At 68.7% G+C, this 18,984-nt stretch overlaps 1 protein-coding gene and 1 long non-coding RNA gene across 2 annotated transcripts; both read left to right on the top strand.

The window, feature by feature from the left end:
* The first annotated feature begins 9,740 nt into the window (after positions 1 to 9,740).
* LOC142824314 (uncharacterized) lies at positions 9,741 to 16,280 on the top strand. The gene is made up of 2 exons (XM_075916087.1): positions 9,741 to 9,774; positions 14,138 to 16,280. Exons 1-2 carry the CDS (start codon positions 9,759 to 9,761, stop codon positions 15,076 to 15,078), a joined length of 957 nt encoding a protein of 318 aa, XP_075772202.1. The 5' UTR covers positions 9,741 to 9,758; the 3' UTR covers positions 15,079 to 16,280.
* Positions 16,281 to 18,518: 2,238 nt separating this feature from the next.
* Positions 18,519 to 18,984, top strand: LOC142824313 (uncharacterized). The gene is made up of 2 exons (XR_012899235.1): positions 18,519 to 18,717; positions 18,813 to 18,984. It is a non-coding gene; the product is annotated as an uncharacterized LOC142824313 (long non-coding RNA).

The following is an 18,984-nucleotide window of genomic DNA, read 5'->3' as shown; positions in this document are numbered from 1 at the left end:
CAGCCGGCCTGGGCACGTCGGGGAGGGAGGGAGCCGGGAAGGGAGGTTTTCTTTGCTTTAGATTGGAGCAGCCGTCCCAGCAGCTCCCCCGCCCAGGGGCTGGAAAGGCCGGCCTCGGGGCCACAGACGGGTGGGGGGTTCTAGGCCGGGGGGACCAGATCCAAGGGCCAGCTGGCCACATAGCACTGACACTGGCCCCCCGGAGCAGATGCGGGGTGATGGGCTCCCCATTGGAGTCACCTCCTGGCCTCAGAGTCAGAGCCGGGTGTAAGCCCTGAAGCCCGCGGACCCTTCCAGATGTGGTGCTGCCGTTAACCAGGGCTACTTGGGGCACACCTCCTCTCTGTAGAAATGGCCAGTCCCTTTCTGAGCTTGCTCGATTCTCGGGCTCCTGGACTCACTGCGGCGGGGAGTTCCGCAGGTCGCATGAAAAGAACACGTCCTGTGGCTGGGTATGAATTTGCTGCCTCTCCGCTTGAGGGCTTGTCCCCTCGCTGTTCCTTGTCTACCTGCTCCAGCCCTTCGCTCATTTGAGACCCGTTTCTCACATGCCCTTGGCTTAGGTAACAGTCCCTGGCAATCGCTCTCCGCAGCGAGCTCTCCCTGCCCTGCTTGGCCCGAGGAGCCTGTGTGGGCTTGGGGGCCATTCTGGGGGCCCCACTTGCAGGAAGGGCCCAGCGATGGGAGAAGGTGCAGGGGCCCGGCGTGCAAGCGGGGTACGGACGGGGCACGTGTGGCCGCGAGGGGCGACGGCGAAGGGGGCCTGGCCCAGCCGTCCCGTCTGTGGCGGGCTGAGAGCAGGAGCGAGGGGCGGAACCTGCCGCAGGGAGCCGTGGGGGGATCTAGCCCCAGTGGCTGAGCTGGGAGCAGGCCTCCCGGGGGGCTGGGGGTCCCCGCCACTGCGGGGCTCAGGAACAGGCCGACAAACCCGTCGGGGCTGGGCCTGGTGAGCCTGGTCCGGCCTCTGCGTAGGGGACTGGACCAGCAGGTCTCCATCCATCCCTGTGCTCCAGCCCCACATTTCTATGGCTCTGGGGCCAGGCACTGCCCTGCGCTGAGCCTCAGTTTCCCCATCTAGCCGGAGGGGATAACACCACAAGCCTCCTGCGTTTTCCGGTCAGGGCTTGCGAGGCTCGTGCCCTTGAGCTCCTTCCGTAGCAGGGCAAAGTCCCCGAGTCCAGGGTCTTGCCTCTGCCAGCGGCACCGGCCAGGGCTCCAGGGCCCCATGAGCCCAGCCCCACACGCACCTGGCCAGATGCCGGGCGGAACCCTTCCCGACCCTGCCCACCGCGGGCCCTGCCGATCGAGGGTTGGCCACACTTGCCTGGCTCCGTCGCTGTCCCACCCTCTGCCCCCGGCCTCATCCCGCCTTCCCCTCGCGCCCCCCAGGGACAGCGCCATGGCTCCTCCGAAGCCGCAGCTGACGGCCCGGCCCGGCCGCAGGGTGATCCGGAGGCCCCACTACGCCGGGGGGATCCTGAGGGACCTGCTGGACGGGGTCAAGATGCTGCTGAACATCGTCCTCTTCCTGGCGCTCTGCGTCTTCACCAGCTACGTGGGCGTCCTCTTCTCCGCCCTGCTGGTGGCGGCCGTCCACGTCTTCTTCAGCAGCCTGCTGCCCTCCGTCCTGCTCCTGCTGCAGTTCGGGCTCTCCGCCCTGCTCCTCCTCTTCTGCCTGCAGTGGCTGGGCGAGCTCCTGGCGCTGCCGCGGCCCAGCTCCGGCTCAATACAGCAGTGAGGCGCAGGCCGGCTCCGGGCTTCACTCCCGCCGGGGCAGGGCGCGGAGAGCCCCCTTCTGGCTGCCCTGGGGGGGGGCGGGGGGACCGGTCTTGGGTCGGGGCCCCGGCTGAGGAGACAGACGCTGCCCCTTCCCCTCGCGCGCCTGAGCCTGGGGCCCGGGGCAGGAGACTTCGGGGCGCCGGGTCCTGCCGTGTGGCTCCGTGTGTGCAGACGGGGGCTCCGAGAGTTTGGCTTCTCTACGCAGCTTCCGCCAACGCCTGCTCCTGGCCAGGGCCGCGCCAGCCTGGGGCCCGGAGAAGAGGCGCCACAGCGAGTGCCTGGCCTAGGCCGCGGGGCCCGGGGCCCGAGCCGCTGGGCTCACGCTGGCGCAGGCGGGGCTCTGGGAGCGGCTGGGGGGCAGCCAGGCTGGTCACACCCGGCTTTGTCCTCCCCGGCCCCCGGCCCAGCCCGGCGCTGCCCCCACCCACCACCTCTGCGCGCCGAGACCCACAGGTCTGCGCGGCCCAGGCCAGCCGGGCGCCTGTGAGCATGGGACCTGCCCTCCCGGAGCCCTGCCCCACGGCAACCGAGAGCAGAGCCGCAGGGAGGGGGAACCGCCGGCCTGGGGTAAAACGTGCCATGCGGGAGAATCGCCCCGCTCCCGGGGGGTGCCCCTTGGGACTGTGTCCAGCTTCGGCTTCCAGCCACTGGCCGGGCTCCCCCTGCCTCTGCCAGCCGGCCCGGGGGCTCAGCACGGCCCCTCCGCCGCGTCCCTGTTGCGGTGCCACGACAGATCCTGCATCGGTCGCCGCCAGGCCGGTTCCCAACCCTTCCCCCCCCGGCTCTGAGCTACGCTCGGCCCAGCCCCGGAGCCGGGGGATCCCTTCTCCGCACCTCCTCCAGGCTCCCCCGTTTGGGGCCCGCCCAGCCAGCCTGGGCTCCCCATGTCCTTGGCCTGCTCCCTGTGTGCTCGAGCTACGCGCCCTGCCTGTGTGTTTCTGCACGGTCTCTGCCGCTCTCCCAGGCCGGGCGCCGAGGGGCCGATGGTACCCGGGGGGGGGGGGCTCTGCACGGTCTCTGCCGCTCTCCCAGGCTGGGCGCTGAGGGGCCGATGGTACCCGGGGGGGGGGGGCTCTGCACGGTCTCTGCCGCTCTCCCAGGCTGGGCGCCGAGGGGCCGATGGTACCCGGGGGGGGGGGGCTCTGCACGGTCTCTGCCGCTCTCCCAGGCTGGGCGCTGAGGGGCCGATGGTACCCGGGGGGGGGGGGCTCTGCACGGTCTCTGCCGCTCTCCCAGGCTGGGCGCCGAGGGGCCGATGGTACCCGGGACGGGGGGGGGGGGGGGGGCTCTGCACGGTCTCTGCCGCTCTCCCAGGCTGGGCGCTGAGGGGCCGATGGTACCCGGGGGGGGGGGGGGGGGCTCTGCACGGTCTCTGCCGCTCTCCCAGGCTGGGCACCAAGGGGCCGATGGTACCCGGGGGGGGGGGGGGCGCTCTGCACGGTCTCTGCCGCTCTCCCAGGCCGGGCGCCAAGGGGCCGATGGTACCCGGGACGGGGGGGGGGGGGGCACTCTGCACGGTCTCTGCCGCTCTCCCAGGCCGGGCGCCAAGGGGCCGATGGTACCCGGGACGGGGGGGGGGGGGGGCTCTGCACGGTCTCTGCCGCTCTCCCAGGCTGGGCGCTGAGGGGCCGATGGTACCCGGGGGGGGGGGGGGGGGGGGCTCTGCACGGTCTCTGCCGCTCTCCCAGGCTGGGCACCAAGGGGCCGATGGTACCCGGGGGGGGGGGGGCTCTGCACGGTCTCTGCCGCTCTCCCAGGCCGGGCGCCAAGGGGCCGATGGTACCCGGGACGGGGGGGGGGGGGGGGCACTCTGCACGGTCTCTGCCGCTCTCCCAGGCTGGGCACCAAGGGGCCGATGGTACCCGGGGGGGGGGGGGGGGCTCTGCACGGTCTCTGCCGCTCTCCCAGGCTGGGCGCCGAGGGGCCGATGGTACCCGGGGGGGGGGGGGGGGCTCTGCACGGTCACTACTACTCTCCCAGGCCGGGCGCCGTGGGGCCGATGGTACCCGGGGGGGGGGGGGCTCTGCACGGTCACTACTACTCTCCCAGGCCGGGCGCCGAGGGGCTGCCGTGGAAACGCTGCAGCGACGGGAACATTCCCTGGTGCCCAGGACACCACTGCGCAGCGCCGCAGCCGGGCTGAGGACGGTGTGACAGACCAGGCCGTGTCTGGGCACAGCTGAGGGCGTCCGCTCAGGGCGAATTGCTCAAATCCGGGGCTCCTTACAGCCCCCAGACTGGTGACCTCTCCAAACAGGCCACAAACCAGTCTCACAGAGCACTTCAGCTGCCTGCCTGAAGCCTCCCGAGCAAAACCCCTCCGACACCCCAGCAATATCCGTGCCCCAGATGGCCCCGGGCCTCATACACAGGTGGGGGGTCCTAGCACCCAATCCCACCTACCCCGAACAAGTTCTGTCCGGTTCCAAGAAACCAGCCACAGATCCCTGGTCAATTTACCCTCTGGACCTTACCCACAAATCACGCTGGGCCAATCCTTTAGAATCTATATCTAAAGGTTTATTATTACAGGAAAGAAAAGCACGAGAGTAAGGTTATTAAAGTACAGTACGTTACATGCACCGAATCTCCCAGTTCTCGATGCAGGCTCTAGCAGAGATGTTGCAGCTGCTGGTTAAAAGTCCTTGTTGCGCATCCTAGCATCAGGATGGGTTCACAGGTCTTCCGGGCTCTTCAATCCCTGCAGTGCTGCCTCTGGGATGAAGTGCTGAGCTGAGAACAAAATGGCATCGACCACATGGCCTCTTTTATTCCCTTCCTGGCCTCTTCTTGTATGCAGCAAGTCACCTGGTCAGAGGCCAATCTCTATGTTTCCTGCTGGCTGCCCTCAGGTGACAAATCCCATTCTCTGGGTGTGTCCATAGCCTATTGAGAGCCATTGTTCCACAGGGCTTCGCTACTCAGCCTGTCCATAGCCATGCTTAACCACATTCACAGAAATATTCAGCTTCCACACAGATTACAGATTCCTACCTACACACACAGACATTATACACTCACATAAATAGCGTAAATAAGATCAACAAACAATAAGCTCCCATTCAATACCCCACATGGCTCCCCCCATACCAATTTCTGGGGCCAACACCCCCACCTAGGGGTGCAGCAGCGATCTGGCTGCTTCCCTCCAATTCAGCAACGTGACAGACGGGTCCCTGGCTCCGGGCATTGGGGCCCTGCCCCGCAGCCTAGGGAGCCCCGAACAAGAGCAAACACTTGGGGGGTGTCACGGCTCTCAGGTCGTGCCCACGCTCGGCCCGTCTGGCCCCGGGCAGGCGCCCCTCCCGCGCAGCAGCCCCTTCTCGGGGCCACTCCAGCGCAGTGACTCTCTTTGGGGGGCCCCTTCTCACCGGGGGGTCCGCCCCCCCACCTCCGGGACGCTGCCTCTCAGGGCCTCCAGCCGCCTGCCTCCGCGTGAGCCCCTCGGATAGCCCCCCTGTTCTCTAGAGCAGAGCACTATCAGCCAGCACAAAACGGGGGGGTCTATTGAGCTTTGACCAGCAAAGGATCCCTCAGCCTGGGCCCCAGCCCCACGACAGCCGCCCCACAGCCGGCTGGGTCCTGCCTGCCCTGCCCTCAGCCTGGGCCCCAGCCCCACGACAGCCGCCCCACAGCCGGCTGGGACCTGCCTGCCCTGCCCTCAGCCTGGGCCCCAGCCCCACGACAGCCACCCCACAGCCGGCTGGATCCTGCCTGCCCTGCCCTCAGCCTGGGCCCCAGCCCCACGACAGCCACCCCACAGCCGGCTGGGTCCTGCCTGCCCTGCCCTCAGCCTGGGCCCCAGCCCCACGACAGCTGCCCCACAGCCGGCTGGATCCTGCCTGCCCTGCCCTCAGCCTGGGCCGCAGCCCCACAACAGCCGCCCCACAGCCGGCTGGATCCTGCCTGCCCTGCCCTCAGCCTGGGCCGCAGCCCCACGACAGCCGCCCCACAGCCGGCTGGATCCTGCCTGCCCTGCCCTCAGCCTGGGCCGCAGCCCCACGACAGCCGCCCCACAGCCGGCTGGGTCCTGCTTGCTCTGCCCTCAGCCTGGGCCCCCAGCCCCACGACAGCCGCCCCACAGCCGGCTGGGTCCTGCCTGCCCTGCCCTCAGCCTGGGCCCCAGCCCCACGACAGCCGCCCCACAGCCGGCTGGGTCCTGCCTGCCCTGCCCTCAGCCTGGGCCGCAGCCCCACGACAGCCGCCCCACAGCCGGCTGGGTCCTGCCTGCCCTGCCCTCAGCCTGGGCCCCAGCCCCACGACAGCCGCCCCACAGCCGGCTGGGTCCTGCCTGCCCTGCCCTCAGCCTGGGCCGCAGCCCCACGACAGCCGCCCCACAGCCGGCTGGGTCCTGCCTGCCCTGCCCTCAGCCTGGGCCCCAGCCCCACGACAGCCGCCCCACAGCCGGCTGGGTCCTGCCTGCCCTGCCCTCAGCCTGGGCCGCAGCCCCACGACAGCCGCCCCACAGCCGGCTGGGTCCTGCCTGCCCTGCCCTCAGCCTGGGCCGCAGCCCCACGACAGCCGCCCCACAGCCGGCTGGGTCCTGCCTGCCCTGCCCTCAGCCTGGGCCCCAGCCCCACGACAGCCGCCCCACAGCCGGCTGGGTCCTGCCTGCCCTGCCCTCAGCCTGGGCCCCAGCCCCACGACAGCCGCCCCACAGCCGGCTGGGTCCTGCCTGCCCTGCCCTCAGCCTGGGCCCCAGCCCCACGACAGCCGCCCCACAGCCGGCTGGGTCCTGCCTGCCCTGCCCTCAGCCTGGGCCCCAGCCCCACGACAGCCGCCCCACAGCCGGCTGGGTCCTGCCTGCCCTGCCCTCAGCCCCCAACACACCCCCCGTCTCCCAGCAGAGCCTCAGTACCCCAGCCACAGCCCCTCCCCCGCCCAGTGTCTCTCCCCAGGTCAGAGGGTCGCCCGGGCCCCTCTTCTCCCCCCTCCCCGTCCAATGTTCCCCCCTCGCTGGGCTCAGCTGGGTGGGTCTCTAGGGTCCCCTCTGCCGCCCCTTGTCTGTCTCTGGCCAGAACCGGCCGTGTCCTCTGAGCAGGGCCGGGGCACCAGGGCACCAGACCCCCCCGGCTCCAACTCTGGGCTGTTCTCTGACACCACAAACTGCCCCCCCCCCCCCCCGCTCACATTGAACCAGTAACCTCCAGGCACTGAGCCCCCCTGTGTGCAACCCCCCTTTGAACCTCCTGTGATGGGCCGGGCTGGGGCTGGGCACAGCTGAGGGCGTCCGCTCAGTGCGAATTGCTCAAGTCCGGGGCTCCTTACAGCCCCCCCAGACTGGTGACCTCCCCAAACAGGCCACAAACCAGTCCCACCGAGCGCTTCAGCTGCCTGCCTGAAGCCTCCCGAGCAAAACCCCTCCGACACCCCAGCAATATCCAGGCCCCACAAATCTCGCTGAGCCAATCCTTTAGCATCGAACATCTAAAGGTTTATTACTAAGAGAAAGAAAAGCCTGAGAGTGAGGTTGCTAAAGTATCGTACATTACATGCACCGAATCTCCCAGTTCTCGACTCTGGCTTAAAATGCTTAAAATCCTAGGATCAGGATGGGTCCACAGTTCTTCCTGGCTCTTCGATCCCTGCACTGCTGCCTCTGGGATGAAGTGCTGAGCTGAGAACCAAGATGGAGTCAGCCACATGACCTATTTATCCCTCCTTCCTGGTCTCTTCTTGGCTGCAGCAGGTCACCTGGCCAGCGGCCTATCCCTGCTGGTAGCCCTTAGGTGTCAGCCCTCATTCCCAAGGTGTGTCCTTGGCCCCTTGAGTGTTATTGTCCCACAAGGCCTCGCTAAGTAGCATGTGTGATGTAGTGGGGGGTACCTGGCTGTTTCTATGCTGGGGCTGTGGGTGACCCCCACTGGCTGCTGTCTGTAGCAGGGCCCAGCAGGACAGGGGATGAGTCACTAGGCAAAGGTGATGCCAAACCTGTTGAACCAGACACCCCCCATGGAGAGGAACAAAGGAAGGTGGATGCTGCCCTGGCTGGGGGGCAGGGCTGGAAGAGGGTTAGTTAGTGGCTCTCTGGGAGCATGGAGGAGACAGCCTAGGGAAGGGACTGGAGTTTAGGGGCCCAGTCTCCCCCATCTCAAGGGGGCCTGAGGCATCCTAGCCCAGCTCTGTGACCAGATTCCATCTGTGCTGTGCTGTATCCTGGAGAGGCAATAAACTTCCTCTATTCCACCGGCTGGTGCAGTCTGTTTGTGCCATTTCGGGGTGCAGGAGACGGGGGACCCCCAACGCGCTGTCACACAAGGGTCTCTCAATCTGTCTGACCAGCTACCCCCCAGGGAGAGGAACAAAGGAAGGTGGATGCCGCCCCTGGCTGGGGGCAGGGCTGGAAAAGAGTTTTAGTTTCGGTCTGGCAGCCTAGGGAAAGGGGCTGGGATTTCGGGGCCCAGTCTCCCCCATCTCAAGGGGGGGCTGAGGCATCCCAGGCCTGCCCTGTAACCAGATGACATCTGTGCTGAGCTGTATCCGGAGAAGCAATAAACTCCCTCTGTTCTACTGGCTGTAGAGTCTGTTCGTGCCATTCCAGGGGTGCAGGAGGCGGGGGAACCCCAACGCGCCGTCACAGCATGTCCATAGGCCAGGCTCTGCCCAATACTCAAGCACATTCAGAGAGACTTCCAGTCTCCATCCAGAGTACAGACCCCTAACTGCACACCCAGACATACAGAGGGTCTGTCTACACTACCCCCCTAGTTCGAACTAGCGGGGTAATGTAGGCATACCGCACTTGCAAATGAAGCCCGGGATTTGAATTTCCCGGGCTTCATTAGCATAAGCGGGGAGCCGCCATTTTTAAATCCCCGCTGCTTCGAACCCCGTGTAGCGCGGCTACACGGGGCGCGAACTAGGTAGTTCGGACTAGGGTGCCTATTCCGAACTACCGGTACACCTCATTTCACGAGGAGTAACGGTAGTTCGAACTAGGAGGGTGGTGTAGACGTACCCAGATACATGAAGAGCAGATACAGAATCAGAAGACAGTAAGCTTTTGTTTGACCCCTCACATGACCCCCTTGGTACCACTTTTGGGGTGAACCCCCCCCATGGGTGCAGCAGTGATCCGGCTGCTCCCCTCACAATCCAATAATGTGACACCCCCAAAACTCCCCACTGCCTCATGGGGGATTAGCTCCCTGCCCCCTGCCCCAGCAGGTGCCGCTGCAGCCCAGAGGGTCTGAGCGGGAGCCCCAGGCAGAGGGGAGGGCGGGACGGCCGTGGCTGGCGGGACGTGGGGAGGGCGGGACGGCCGTGGCTGGCGGGATGTGGGGAGGGCGGGACGGCCGTGGCTGGCGGGATGTGTGTGCAGGGCGCACAATGCGCGTCTGAGGCTGCTCGGATACATGGGGGAGGCAAAGGCTCAAGCTAGGAAGGGGGGTTTTACCGTCTCCCGTTGCCCTTACTTTAAATGGCTGCCATTGCCCATTGCTGCGCCGGGGCTGAAGCTGGAGGGTGCCCTCACTGGGGATGGCCGCCCTGGCGGGAGTCCCCATCCCAGTGGCACTGCCCTAGGGAAGAGGGCGGCGCCTGTGGCTCTGTGGAGAGGCAGCTGGGGAGGGCCAGGGCATTGGGGAAGGGGGGCAGGGCGACGTGGAGGCGACTGGGGGCGGTCGGGGGTGGGGCTGCAGGAGAAGGAGGGATGCGCCTGCATCGGACAAGGGGGAGATACACGGGGGGGGGGGGGGGCAGGCCTGGGGCAGGAGATGCAGGGCCTGGGGAGAGGGGGAGTGAGGCCGGCCATGGGTGGGGAGGTGGCAGAGGGGTGGACGGGGCTGCCGAGGGGGCCGTGGGGCGCCCGGAGCGGAGGGCTGGCCGGTTTGCATTTGCTGCCATGGGGCTGCTGAACTTTGACCCGGGAATGGTCTCACGTGAGCTGAGGCCTGCCCCCCGCCACCCTTTGTGACAGTAACAGGGCAGCAAGGCCAGTGCCGTGTGTGTGTCACAAAGCCAGGGCAGGGCCGTGGCTCATGGCGGTGGGGCACCGTGTGTGTCACAAAGCCAGGGCAGGGCCGTGGCTCATGGCGGTCGGGCGCTGCATGTGTCACAAAGCCGGGGGGGCCGTGGCTCGGGAGTGGAAGTGGCCGCTGGCGAGGTATCAGGGTCTGGCGCAGGGGCGGGGGGGGGTTAATGTAGTCGGTGCCACTGCTCCGTCGCCAGGCCCCAGCCCTCCCCCAAAGCCGACTCCTTTACACGGGGACGCTTTGCAGAGGTCCCGGTGGCTCCATGGGACTTGCCACGTGGGATCAGACCCCTGGGCCGGGAGCCTGCCTGTGGCAAGCGCCAAGTCTCGGTGCTCGGGTGGAAGGAAACCAACGCCCAGCGATATCTGGGGGTGGCTGCTCCCCTGCCCAGCCTCATGCGCGACCCACGGCCGGGGGAGCCGCGGGCTGACAGCGGGCAGGGATCTGCCCTGCGCTAGGGCAGCAACTGGGGACATGGGAGCCAGGCCGGGGCTGTCTGGGCTCTGCCGCTCCGGCAACCAGGCTGGGCGTGGGGCCTTCGCTTCCGGGCACTGGGCTCGCGACAGATAATCTCTGTGTGTGTGTGTATCTGTGTGACTCTGTGTGTGTGTGTGTGTGTGTGTATCTGTGTGACTGTGTGTGTGTATGGGCGTCTGTGTGTGTGTGTGTGTATCTGTGTGACTGTCTATGTGTATGGGCGTCTGTGTGTGTGTGTATCTGTGTGACTGTGTGTATGGGAGTCTGTGTGTGTGTGTATCTGTGTGACTGTGTGTGTGTATGGGCGTCTGTGTGTGTGTGTATCTGTGTGACTGTGTGTGTGTGTGTATCTGTGTGACTGTCTGTGTGTATGGGCATCTGTGTGTGTGTGTATCTGTGTGACTGTCTGTGTGTATGGGAGTCTGTGTGTGTGTGTATCTGTGTGACTGTGTGTGTGTATGGGCGTCTGTGTGTGTGTGTATCTGTGTGACTGTGTGTGTGTATGGGCGTCTGTGTGTGTGTGTATCTGTGTGACTGTGTGTGTGTATGGGTGTCTGTGTGTGTGTGTATCTGTGTGACTGTGTGTGTGTATGGGCGTCTCTGTGTGACTGTGTGTATGGGCGTCTGTGTGTGTGTGTATCTGTGTGACTGTGTGTATGGGAGTCTGTGTGTGTGTGTGTATCTGTGTGACTGTGTGTGTGTATGGGCGTCTGTGTGTGTGTATCTGTGTGACTGTCTGTGTGTATGGGCATCTGTGTGTGTGTGTATCTGTGTGACTGTCTGTGTGTATGGGCGTCTGTGTGTGTGTGTGTATCTGTGTGACTGTGTGTGTATGGGCGTCTGTGTGTGTGTGTATCTGTGTGACTGTCTGTGTGTATGGGCGTCTGTGTGTGTGTGTATCTGTGTGACTGTCTGTGTGTATGGGAGTCTGTGTGTGTGTGTATCTGTGTGACTGTGTGTATGGGAGTCTGTGTGTGTGTGTATCTGTGTGACTGTGTGTGTGTATGGGCGTCTGTGTGTGTGTGTATCTGTGTGACTGTCTGTGTGTATGGGAGTCTGTGTGTCTGTGTGTGTGTGTGTGCCTGAGTATGTATGTCTGCATGTGTGCATGTGAGTGTGTGTGAGAGAGAAGAGCCTGTAACTGGCAGGAGGGTTGGTGCGAGGGCGACGTGGGTCCAGTGCGGCCGGGGGGGGAGCGGTGCGAGGGCGACGTGGGCCCAGTGCAGCCGGGGGGGGAGCGGTGCGAGGGCGACGTGGGCTGAGTGGGGGCCGGTGGGGGAGCGGTGCGAGGGCGACGTGGGCCCAGTGCGGCCGGTGGGGGAGCGGTGCGAGGGCGACGTGGGCTGAGTGGGGGCCGGTGGGGGAGCGGTGCGAGGGCGACGTGGGCCCAGTGCGGCCGGGGGGGGGAGCGGTGCGAGGGCGACGTGGGCCCAGCGGGGGCCGGTGGGGGAGCGGTGCGAGGGCGACGTGGGCCCAGCGTGGCCGGGGGGGGAGCGGTGCGAGGGCGACGTGGGCCCAGCGGGGCCGGGGGGGGAGCGGTGCGAGGGCGACGTGGGCCCAGCGGGGCTGGGGGGGAGCGGTGCGAATGCGACGTGGGCCCAGCGGGGCCGGGGGGGGAGCGTTGCGAGGGCGACGTGGGCCCAGCGGGGGCCAGGGGGGGAGCGGTGCGAGGGCGACGTGGGCCCAGTGCGGCCGGGGGGGGAGCGGTGCGAGGGCGACGTGGGCCCAGCGGGGCCGGGGGGGGGAGCGTTGCGAGGGCGACGTGGGCCCAGCGGGGTTGGGGGGGAGCGGTGCGAGGGCGACGTGGGCCCAGTGCGGCCGGGGGGGGAGCGTTGCGAGGGCGACGTGGGCCCAGTGCGGCCGGGGGGGGAGCGGTGCGAGGGCGACGTGGGCCCAGCGGGGCCGGGGGGGGAGCGGTGCGAGGGCGACGTGGGCCCAGTGCGGCCGGGGGGGGAGCGTTGCGAGGGCGACGTGGGCCCAGTGCGGCCGGGGGGGGAGCGGTGCGAGGGCGACGTGGGCCCAGTGCGGCCGGGGGGGGAGCGTTGCGAGGGCGACGTGGGCCCAGTGCGGCCGGGGGGGGGGAGCGGTGCGAGGGCGACGTGGGCCCAGCGGGGCCGGGGGGGGAGCGGTGCGAGGGCGACGTGGGCCCAGCGGGGCTGGGGGGGAGCGGTGCGAATGCGACGTGGGCCCAGCGGGGCCGGGGGGGGAGCGTTGCGAGGGCGACGTGGGCCCAGCGGGGGCCAGGGGGGGGAGCGGTGCGAGGGCGACGTGGGCCCAGTGCGGCCGGGGGGGGAGCGGTGCGAGGGCGACGTGGGCCCAGTGCGGCCGGGGGGGGAGTGGTGCGAAGGCGACGTGGGCCCAGCGGGGCCGGGGGGGAGCGGTGCGAGGGCGACGTGGGCCCAGCGGGGCCGGGGGGGAGCGGTGCGAGGGCGACGTGGGCCCAGTGGGGCCGGGGGGGAGCGGTGCGAGGGCGACGTGGGCCCAGTGGGGCCGGGGGGGAGCGGTGCGAGGGCGACGTGGGCCCAGTGCGGCCGGGGGGGGAGCGGTGCGAGGGCGACGTGGGCCCAGTGCGGCCGGGGGGGGGAGTGGTGCGAAGGCGACGTGGGCCCAGCGGGGCCGGGGGGGAGCGGTGCGAGGGCGACGTGGGCCCAGCGGGGCCGGGGGGGAGCGGTGCGAGGGCGACGTGGGCCCAGTGGGGCCGGGGGGGAGCGGTGCGAGGGCGACGTGGGCCCAGTGGGGCCGGGGGGGAGCGGTGCGAGGGCGACGTGGGCCCAGTGCGGCCGGGGGGGGAGCGGTGCGAGGGCGACGTGGGCCCAGTGCGGCCGGGGGGGGGAGCGGTGCGAGGGCGACGTGGGCCCAGTGCGGCCGGGGGGGGGAGTGGTGCGAAGGCGACGTGGGCCCAGCGGGGCCGGGGGGGAGCGGTGCGAGGGCGACGTGGGCCCAGTGGGGCCGGGGGGGAGCGGTGCGAGGGCGACGTGGGCCCAGTGGGGCCGGGGGGGAGCGGTGCGAGGGCGACGTGGGCCCAGCGGGGCCGGGGGGGAGCGGTGCGAGGGCGACGTGGGCCCAGTGGGGCCGGGGGGGAGCGGTGCGAGGGCGACGTGGGCCCAGTTGGGCCGGGGGGGAGCGGTGCGAGGGCGACGTGGGCCCAGTGCGGCCGGGGAAGGGGGGGCGTAGCGCAGGTCCCCGGATGCCGGAGGGGCAGGACCCCATGGTGGGGGGGGCGGCAGGCGGAACGGAAGGGAGGGCTGTGGGAAGCTGGGGGGTCGCTGCAGCCCGGCTTCCCCCACTCGGTGCAGAGCAGGCGTGGGGCCGAGGAGCCGTCACCTGGGGCCGCGCCGGGAGCCCCCTGCTCAGGGCTGCGGGGCTGGCTGGACACGTCGGGGGGGCTCATAGGGAACAACGGGGGGCGGGGGGCAGCTGCCTGGGGGCCAGGGATTTAAAAGGGCCCGGGGCTCCTGGCTGCTTCCACAGCTGCTGCAGTGACCGGCCCCCCGGGCCCTTGACATCGCCGGCGGGGCTGACAGGCGGTGGGGGAGGGGCGCCCAGCTCCGCCCCTTCCCGCCGAGGCCCCACCCCCTTTGCCTTGTTCCCTGGTGGGGACAAGGCTGCCCTGGGCCCCGCCGGCTTTTCCCTCCCGGACCCCTGTGCCGGGTGGCTGGCGAGCGCCGGCGCGCAGGGGGTCTCCACGGACCCTCTCCTCTCCCCGCCCTTCAGGCCGCTCAGCCCGGCAGCCCCCTGGGGAGGAGACCCCCTGCCTCTGCGCTGGCCGCCTGCCCGGCCCCGCCACACCCAGCGCCGAGGGGGCCCCTGCTCGCGAGGGCGGCGCGGCCCCCAAGCCTTGCTGGCGAGCCGCAGCGCTCCTGGGGGGCTCTCCGTTCACCGCGCGGCCTCTCCTTGTGCGCCCGCAGGGGGGCACGGGCCCCGCGGAGAGACCCCTGCTCCTGGCCGAGGCCTGAGGCATGCATCCCCTCGGCAGAGGCCTCCTCCGCGGGCTCCAGCGAGCGCTCTGCTGCCTGGCCGCCACCGTCGCCTTCGTCCTGCTCATCCGCCTCGCGAGCATCCTGCTCTTCTCCCTCTGCCTGCCTGGGATCGTCCTGGTCCGGAAGGTGCTCCCCGCCGTCCTCGCCTGCCTGCGCTCCCTGCTGCCCGCCGCCGAGGTGCTGCTGAACGAGCTCTTCCGGGCGCTGGTGGTCTTCCTCATTTCCCTCTCCCCGCCCGTCTTCCTCTACCTCTGCCTGCGCAGGGTCCTGCTGCCGGTCTTCCTCAAGCTGCTTCGGCTCACGTGGTGAGCGCACGGCGCGGCGCAGTGCAGGGGTCTGGCCACGCCCCGGGCCGGCGTCCACGGGCATCCACGGGGCAAGGAACCACGCCGCGCCCATCGCCAGTGGCTTCAGCTGCACCGAGCGCCGGACAGAACAAAGCTCCTAACGAAGCGGAGCTCGCTCTTTCTTTGCGCCGTGGGGAGGGACAGGTCAGGGGAGCTGCCTCCCCCCGGCGGGGACACCTGTCCCCACCCCCCACTTTCAGCCGAGGGGGACCCCTCCTTAGGGCAGGTCACGCCCGGCCCTGCTGCCCTGTATCCTGCGCTCCGTGGGATCAGGACTGGCAGCCCCAGCCGCCGCGGGTCACTTGGCGCCACCGCGCTCGGCCGGCCGGGTACCCACCAGAGCAGGGGGCATGTACATGGTGTGCTCCGAAAGCCCCGCCCCTCCCCGCTGCGGGGGCGGAGCTCATCCAGGCCCCGCGGGCCCCAGGAGTGAGCGCCAGGGACAGGTGGGACGGGGAAGGAAGGTCTCTTGGCCGCAGAGACCCGCCGGGGAGTTACAGGGTAACGGGCATTTCCGGTTAGCAAGCCCCGGGTGAGCTCGGGGGCCAGCTCAGCTGGGATCTTGTGTCTCGCTCTGGGCCCGGCATTTCAGGCAAGATGTGGAGAAACTGGAGATGGTCCAGAGAAGAGCAACGAGGGGGATGAAAGCTCCAGGGAACAGGAGACTGACAGAGACTGGGCTGGTTTAGCTGGGAAAGGAGACGCTGAGCGGGGACGTGAGAGCCGTGTTCAGGGATCTAAAAGGGGGTCACAGGGAGGAGGGGGGGAAATTGTCCCCCTTGGCCTCTGGGGACAGAACAAGCAGCAAGGGGCTTGAGCTGCAGCCGGGGAGGTTGAGGTTGGACATTAGGGAAAAGTTCCTGCCTGTCGGGGGTGACGCACTGGAGTAAATCGCCTGGGGGCCGTGGAATCCCCGTCCCTGGATACTGAAGAGCAGGTTGCACAGACCCCTGCCAGGGCTGCTCTAGAGGGAGCTTGGTCCTGCCAGGAGGGCCGGGGACTGGCCTTGGTGCCCTCGCGAGGCCCCTGCCAGTCCTAGGGCTCTGTGGTTCTCTGCAGCGACCAGGCGCCTCGCCCCCGAGTCCTGAGTTCCTGAGCTCCCCAGCCGTTGTCCTGAGCTGCAAACAGCTGCTAGGAGCCCGCCCAGGTCTCAGTGTCCCGGGAGGAGAGCAGGGCAGGCGAGGCCTGGTCCTTTGGGCGGCGTCTCACCCCAGGGGCGGGAGGTCCAGCGGGAAGCCCAGCCAGAGCCTGCCTGGCGCTGGGTCTCCTCCCTGGGGAGGGGTGCACCTGTGTCCGCGGGAGAGTCGCTCCACACTGGTCCGGCCAGCCGGGGGCCTCCCTGCCTAGTCCCCTGCGCTCCCAGGTGGAGCCAGGCCTTGGCTGGACTGGCCTGGGGATCCCGGTGCCCTAGAGCGACTCTTCCGGGCGAGATTCCTCCCTGCCCCCGGGTGGGAATCTCCTGCTGTCCGGGCCGGCAGCTGCAGGGCAGTGAAATCGTGCCCGGGCCAGGGAACCGGAGCACCACGGTGTCCCCTCCCTGGGCGGCGGGCGGGGGTGGGCAGGCCAATAGCCGGGCAGCCCCTGGCAGGGTGCCGTGGCCCAGGGCCTGTGAGATTTGCCGCGCGTCGGGGCCGGCCCACCCGCCCCGGAAGGGCCGAAAGCCAAGCGGCGCCTGTGCCCGGGGCCCTGCAGAGCTACCGCAGCCCACAGCCGTCTGTGACGTCACAAGTGGGCAGCAGGGCTGCTGAGCTGCGTGGGCCGTGGTGTCTGCGCACGCCCGGGCCAGGGCGCGTCTGCCCCACGCCGCAGCAGGGCGCAGTGGCTGCCCCAGGCCACACCGGGCGTCTGTGACCGAGCAGGGGACCGGCCCGGGCGTTCCCAAACCCCCACAGCTGCCTTCTGCCCAAGCGGCTGGGTGCGGCTGTGCCCCTGTCCCTCCCGCTCGGGTCGTACGGGCGTGGGGGGGCCTGCCGCTTCCAGCCCGGGCTCCCGGCCCTCCGCGTGGCCTGGCTCTCACGCTCCTTTGGGGGTGGTGACTTCCTGGCGCGCCTGCCTCGCCCTGGCCGGGAGACGCGCTGGAGTTACCCCTGGCCGGGAGAGGGGCTGTTTTCTCCCCAGCCCTGCCCACTGCGCAGCACTGCCCCTCGTGCTCCTCCGCCCACCTGTGTCTGCTCCCCAGGCTGGGCGCGTGGCCGGAGACACTGCGGTGGCCGCCCTGAGGCCTGCGCCATGCAGCCCGCCTGCCGCACTCTGCTCCGCGTCCTCCGCAGGCTGCTGGCCCTCCTGGCCCTCGGGGTGGGCTACCACCTCGCTCTCCGCGCGTCCTGCGTCCTCCTCGTGCTCCTCGGCCTGCCGGGCGTCGTCTTCTGCCGGCAGGTGCTGCCAGCCGCGCGCCTCCTGGGCCAGAGCCTGGCGCCGTGCGGAGACGCGCTGCTCACGCGCCTGCTGCCCGCGCTGGGCGTCTTCCTCGCCTCCCTGTGCCTCCCCGTCTTCCTCGCCGCCTGCCTGCACCGCGGCCTGCTGCCCTGCGGCCGCCGGCTCTTCCGCCTGCTCTTCCCGGCAGCCTGACCGGCCCCCGCTCGGCTGGGCGCCTCGGCACTGCGCCCGGCCGCGACTCTCCCCCGAGCAGAGCCAAGGGGCCAGCCGCTGGGAACAGGCAATGTGGGATCAGCTGCCCAGGTAAGCGCCTCGCACCCCAACCCCCACCCACTGCACCCAGGGGAGGTTATAACCCATCCCCCACCTCCCCTCACACCCCAGTGCTCCCTGTGCCCCCCAACCCCCCTCACACAGGGGAGAGGTTCTAACCCATCCCCCACCTCCCCTCAGACACCCCAGTGCTCCCTGTGCCCCCCAGCCCCCCCAGCCCCCCTCACACAGGGGAGAGGTTCTAACCCATCCCCCACCTCCCAACAGGTTCTCTGGTCCCGAAGGACCCACCACAGTCCCAAGCGCTCTATACCTCGGGTCTCCCCCAAAGGGCTCTCTGGGCCGGCTCTTTAGCGTTTGACTTGGAAAGGTTTATTCGGGACAGACAGGTCTGTGAGGACGGGGCCTCCATCCTCCCGGGCTCGCTTCACAGCAGAGCTGCTCCTGGCGCGAGGAGGCGCCCGCGGGGCCTCGTCCCTCCCTCGCCCGTGTGGAGGGAACCCCATGGCTCTGGCTGGGTGGCTCCCAGCCCAGACGGAGTGAGGCACCTGGGCACGTCCCTTCACCTGGCCGGACTCGGGGCAGGCAGGGCTCCGGCTGTCTGACGGGAAAGCTTCTTGGAAGCCGGTGACTCCCCCGTACGAACGGCGTGGGGCCATTCACCCTGCACTAGGCATGGCGGCCTCCACCGCCAGCCCCTCCCTGGCCTGTCCTGCATCTGTCTGGCCTCTCGCCAGAGCACCCTACGAACATAAGAACGGCCGGACTGGGTCAGACCAAAGGTCCATCTAGCCCAGTGTCCTGTCTGCCGACAGTGGCCAACACCAGGTGCCCCAGAGAGGGTGGACCGAAGACAATGATCAAGCGATTTGTCTCCTGCCATCCCTCTCCAGCCTCTGACAGACAGAGGCCAAGGACACCATTTTATCCCCTCTCTAATAGCCTTTTATGGACCTAACCGCCATGAATTTATCCAGCTTCTCTTTAAACTCTATTCTAGTCCTAGCCTTCACAGCCTCCTCTGGCGAGGAGTTCCACAGGTTGACTACACGCTGTGTGAAGAAGAACTTTCTTTTATTAGTTTTAAACCAGCTACCCGTTAATTTCATTTGGTTCCCGCGCCCCCTTGGCCTTGCCCATGGCTCCCTGCTTGCCCTGTGCCCCGAAATCGCTCAGCAGGCCCGCCCCTTCCTCTCCCCCCACAGCTCCTGCCCCGAGGGCAAATCCCAGGGGCAGGAGAGGGCCGCTGCACACCCATGTATGGTCATGGCCATATATGGGCGAGGCCAGTCCCAGCCCATTGTGATGCGCCAGGAGCCCTGCGTGTCACTCACCGCCCAGCTGGCCGGGCAGAGGCAGAGCGCCCATGTGAGAGCCGGCCGGCTCGGTGCCGCGGGACCATGGTCAGGTACATTCGCTATCTCAGCCCGTGCCGGCGACGGAGGCCTCGCAGGAGACCCCGGCGCCGCGGGAGGAGGCGAGCCCGGAGGCGGCGGCGAGGCAGGAGGCGAGGTACCGCCACAGGGTTGCGCGTCCTCGCGGGGGGACGGCCGGGTCCCTTCCGCGCGTGCGGCCCGAACTCAGCTCCTTCCCTCTTCTCTCCCCAGGCCGACGCTTCTATTACCGGCGGAGCGTGATCTTCTGAGGCCCCAGCGCCTCCGCTCGTCCCGCTCCTGGCGTGAGCCTCGCAACACCGAGCCGACGGGAGAGCCGGGCCCCCAGCCAGGCCCGGGAGCACCCGCCGCCGGAGCCGCTGATCAATAAACCAGCTTAGTGCAA

Source organism: Pelodiscus sinensis, unplaced genomic scaffold (assembly GCF_049634645.1).
Source record: "Pelodiscus sinensis isolate JC-2024 unplaced genomic scaffold, ASM4963464v1 ctg76, whole genome shotgun sequence".
NCBI classification, from domain to species: domain Eukaryota; kingdom Metazoa; phylum Chordata; order Testudines; family Trionychidae; genus Pelodiscus; species Pelodiscus sinensis.
The sequence above is the reverse complement of the archived record's forward strand: the minus strand, read 5'-3'. Positions and strand labels throughout refer to the sequence as shown.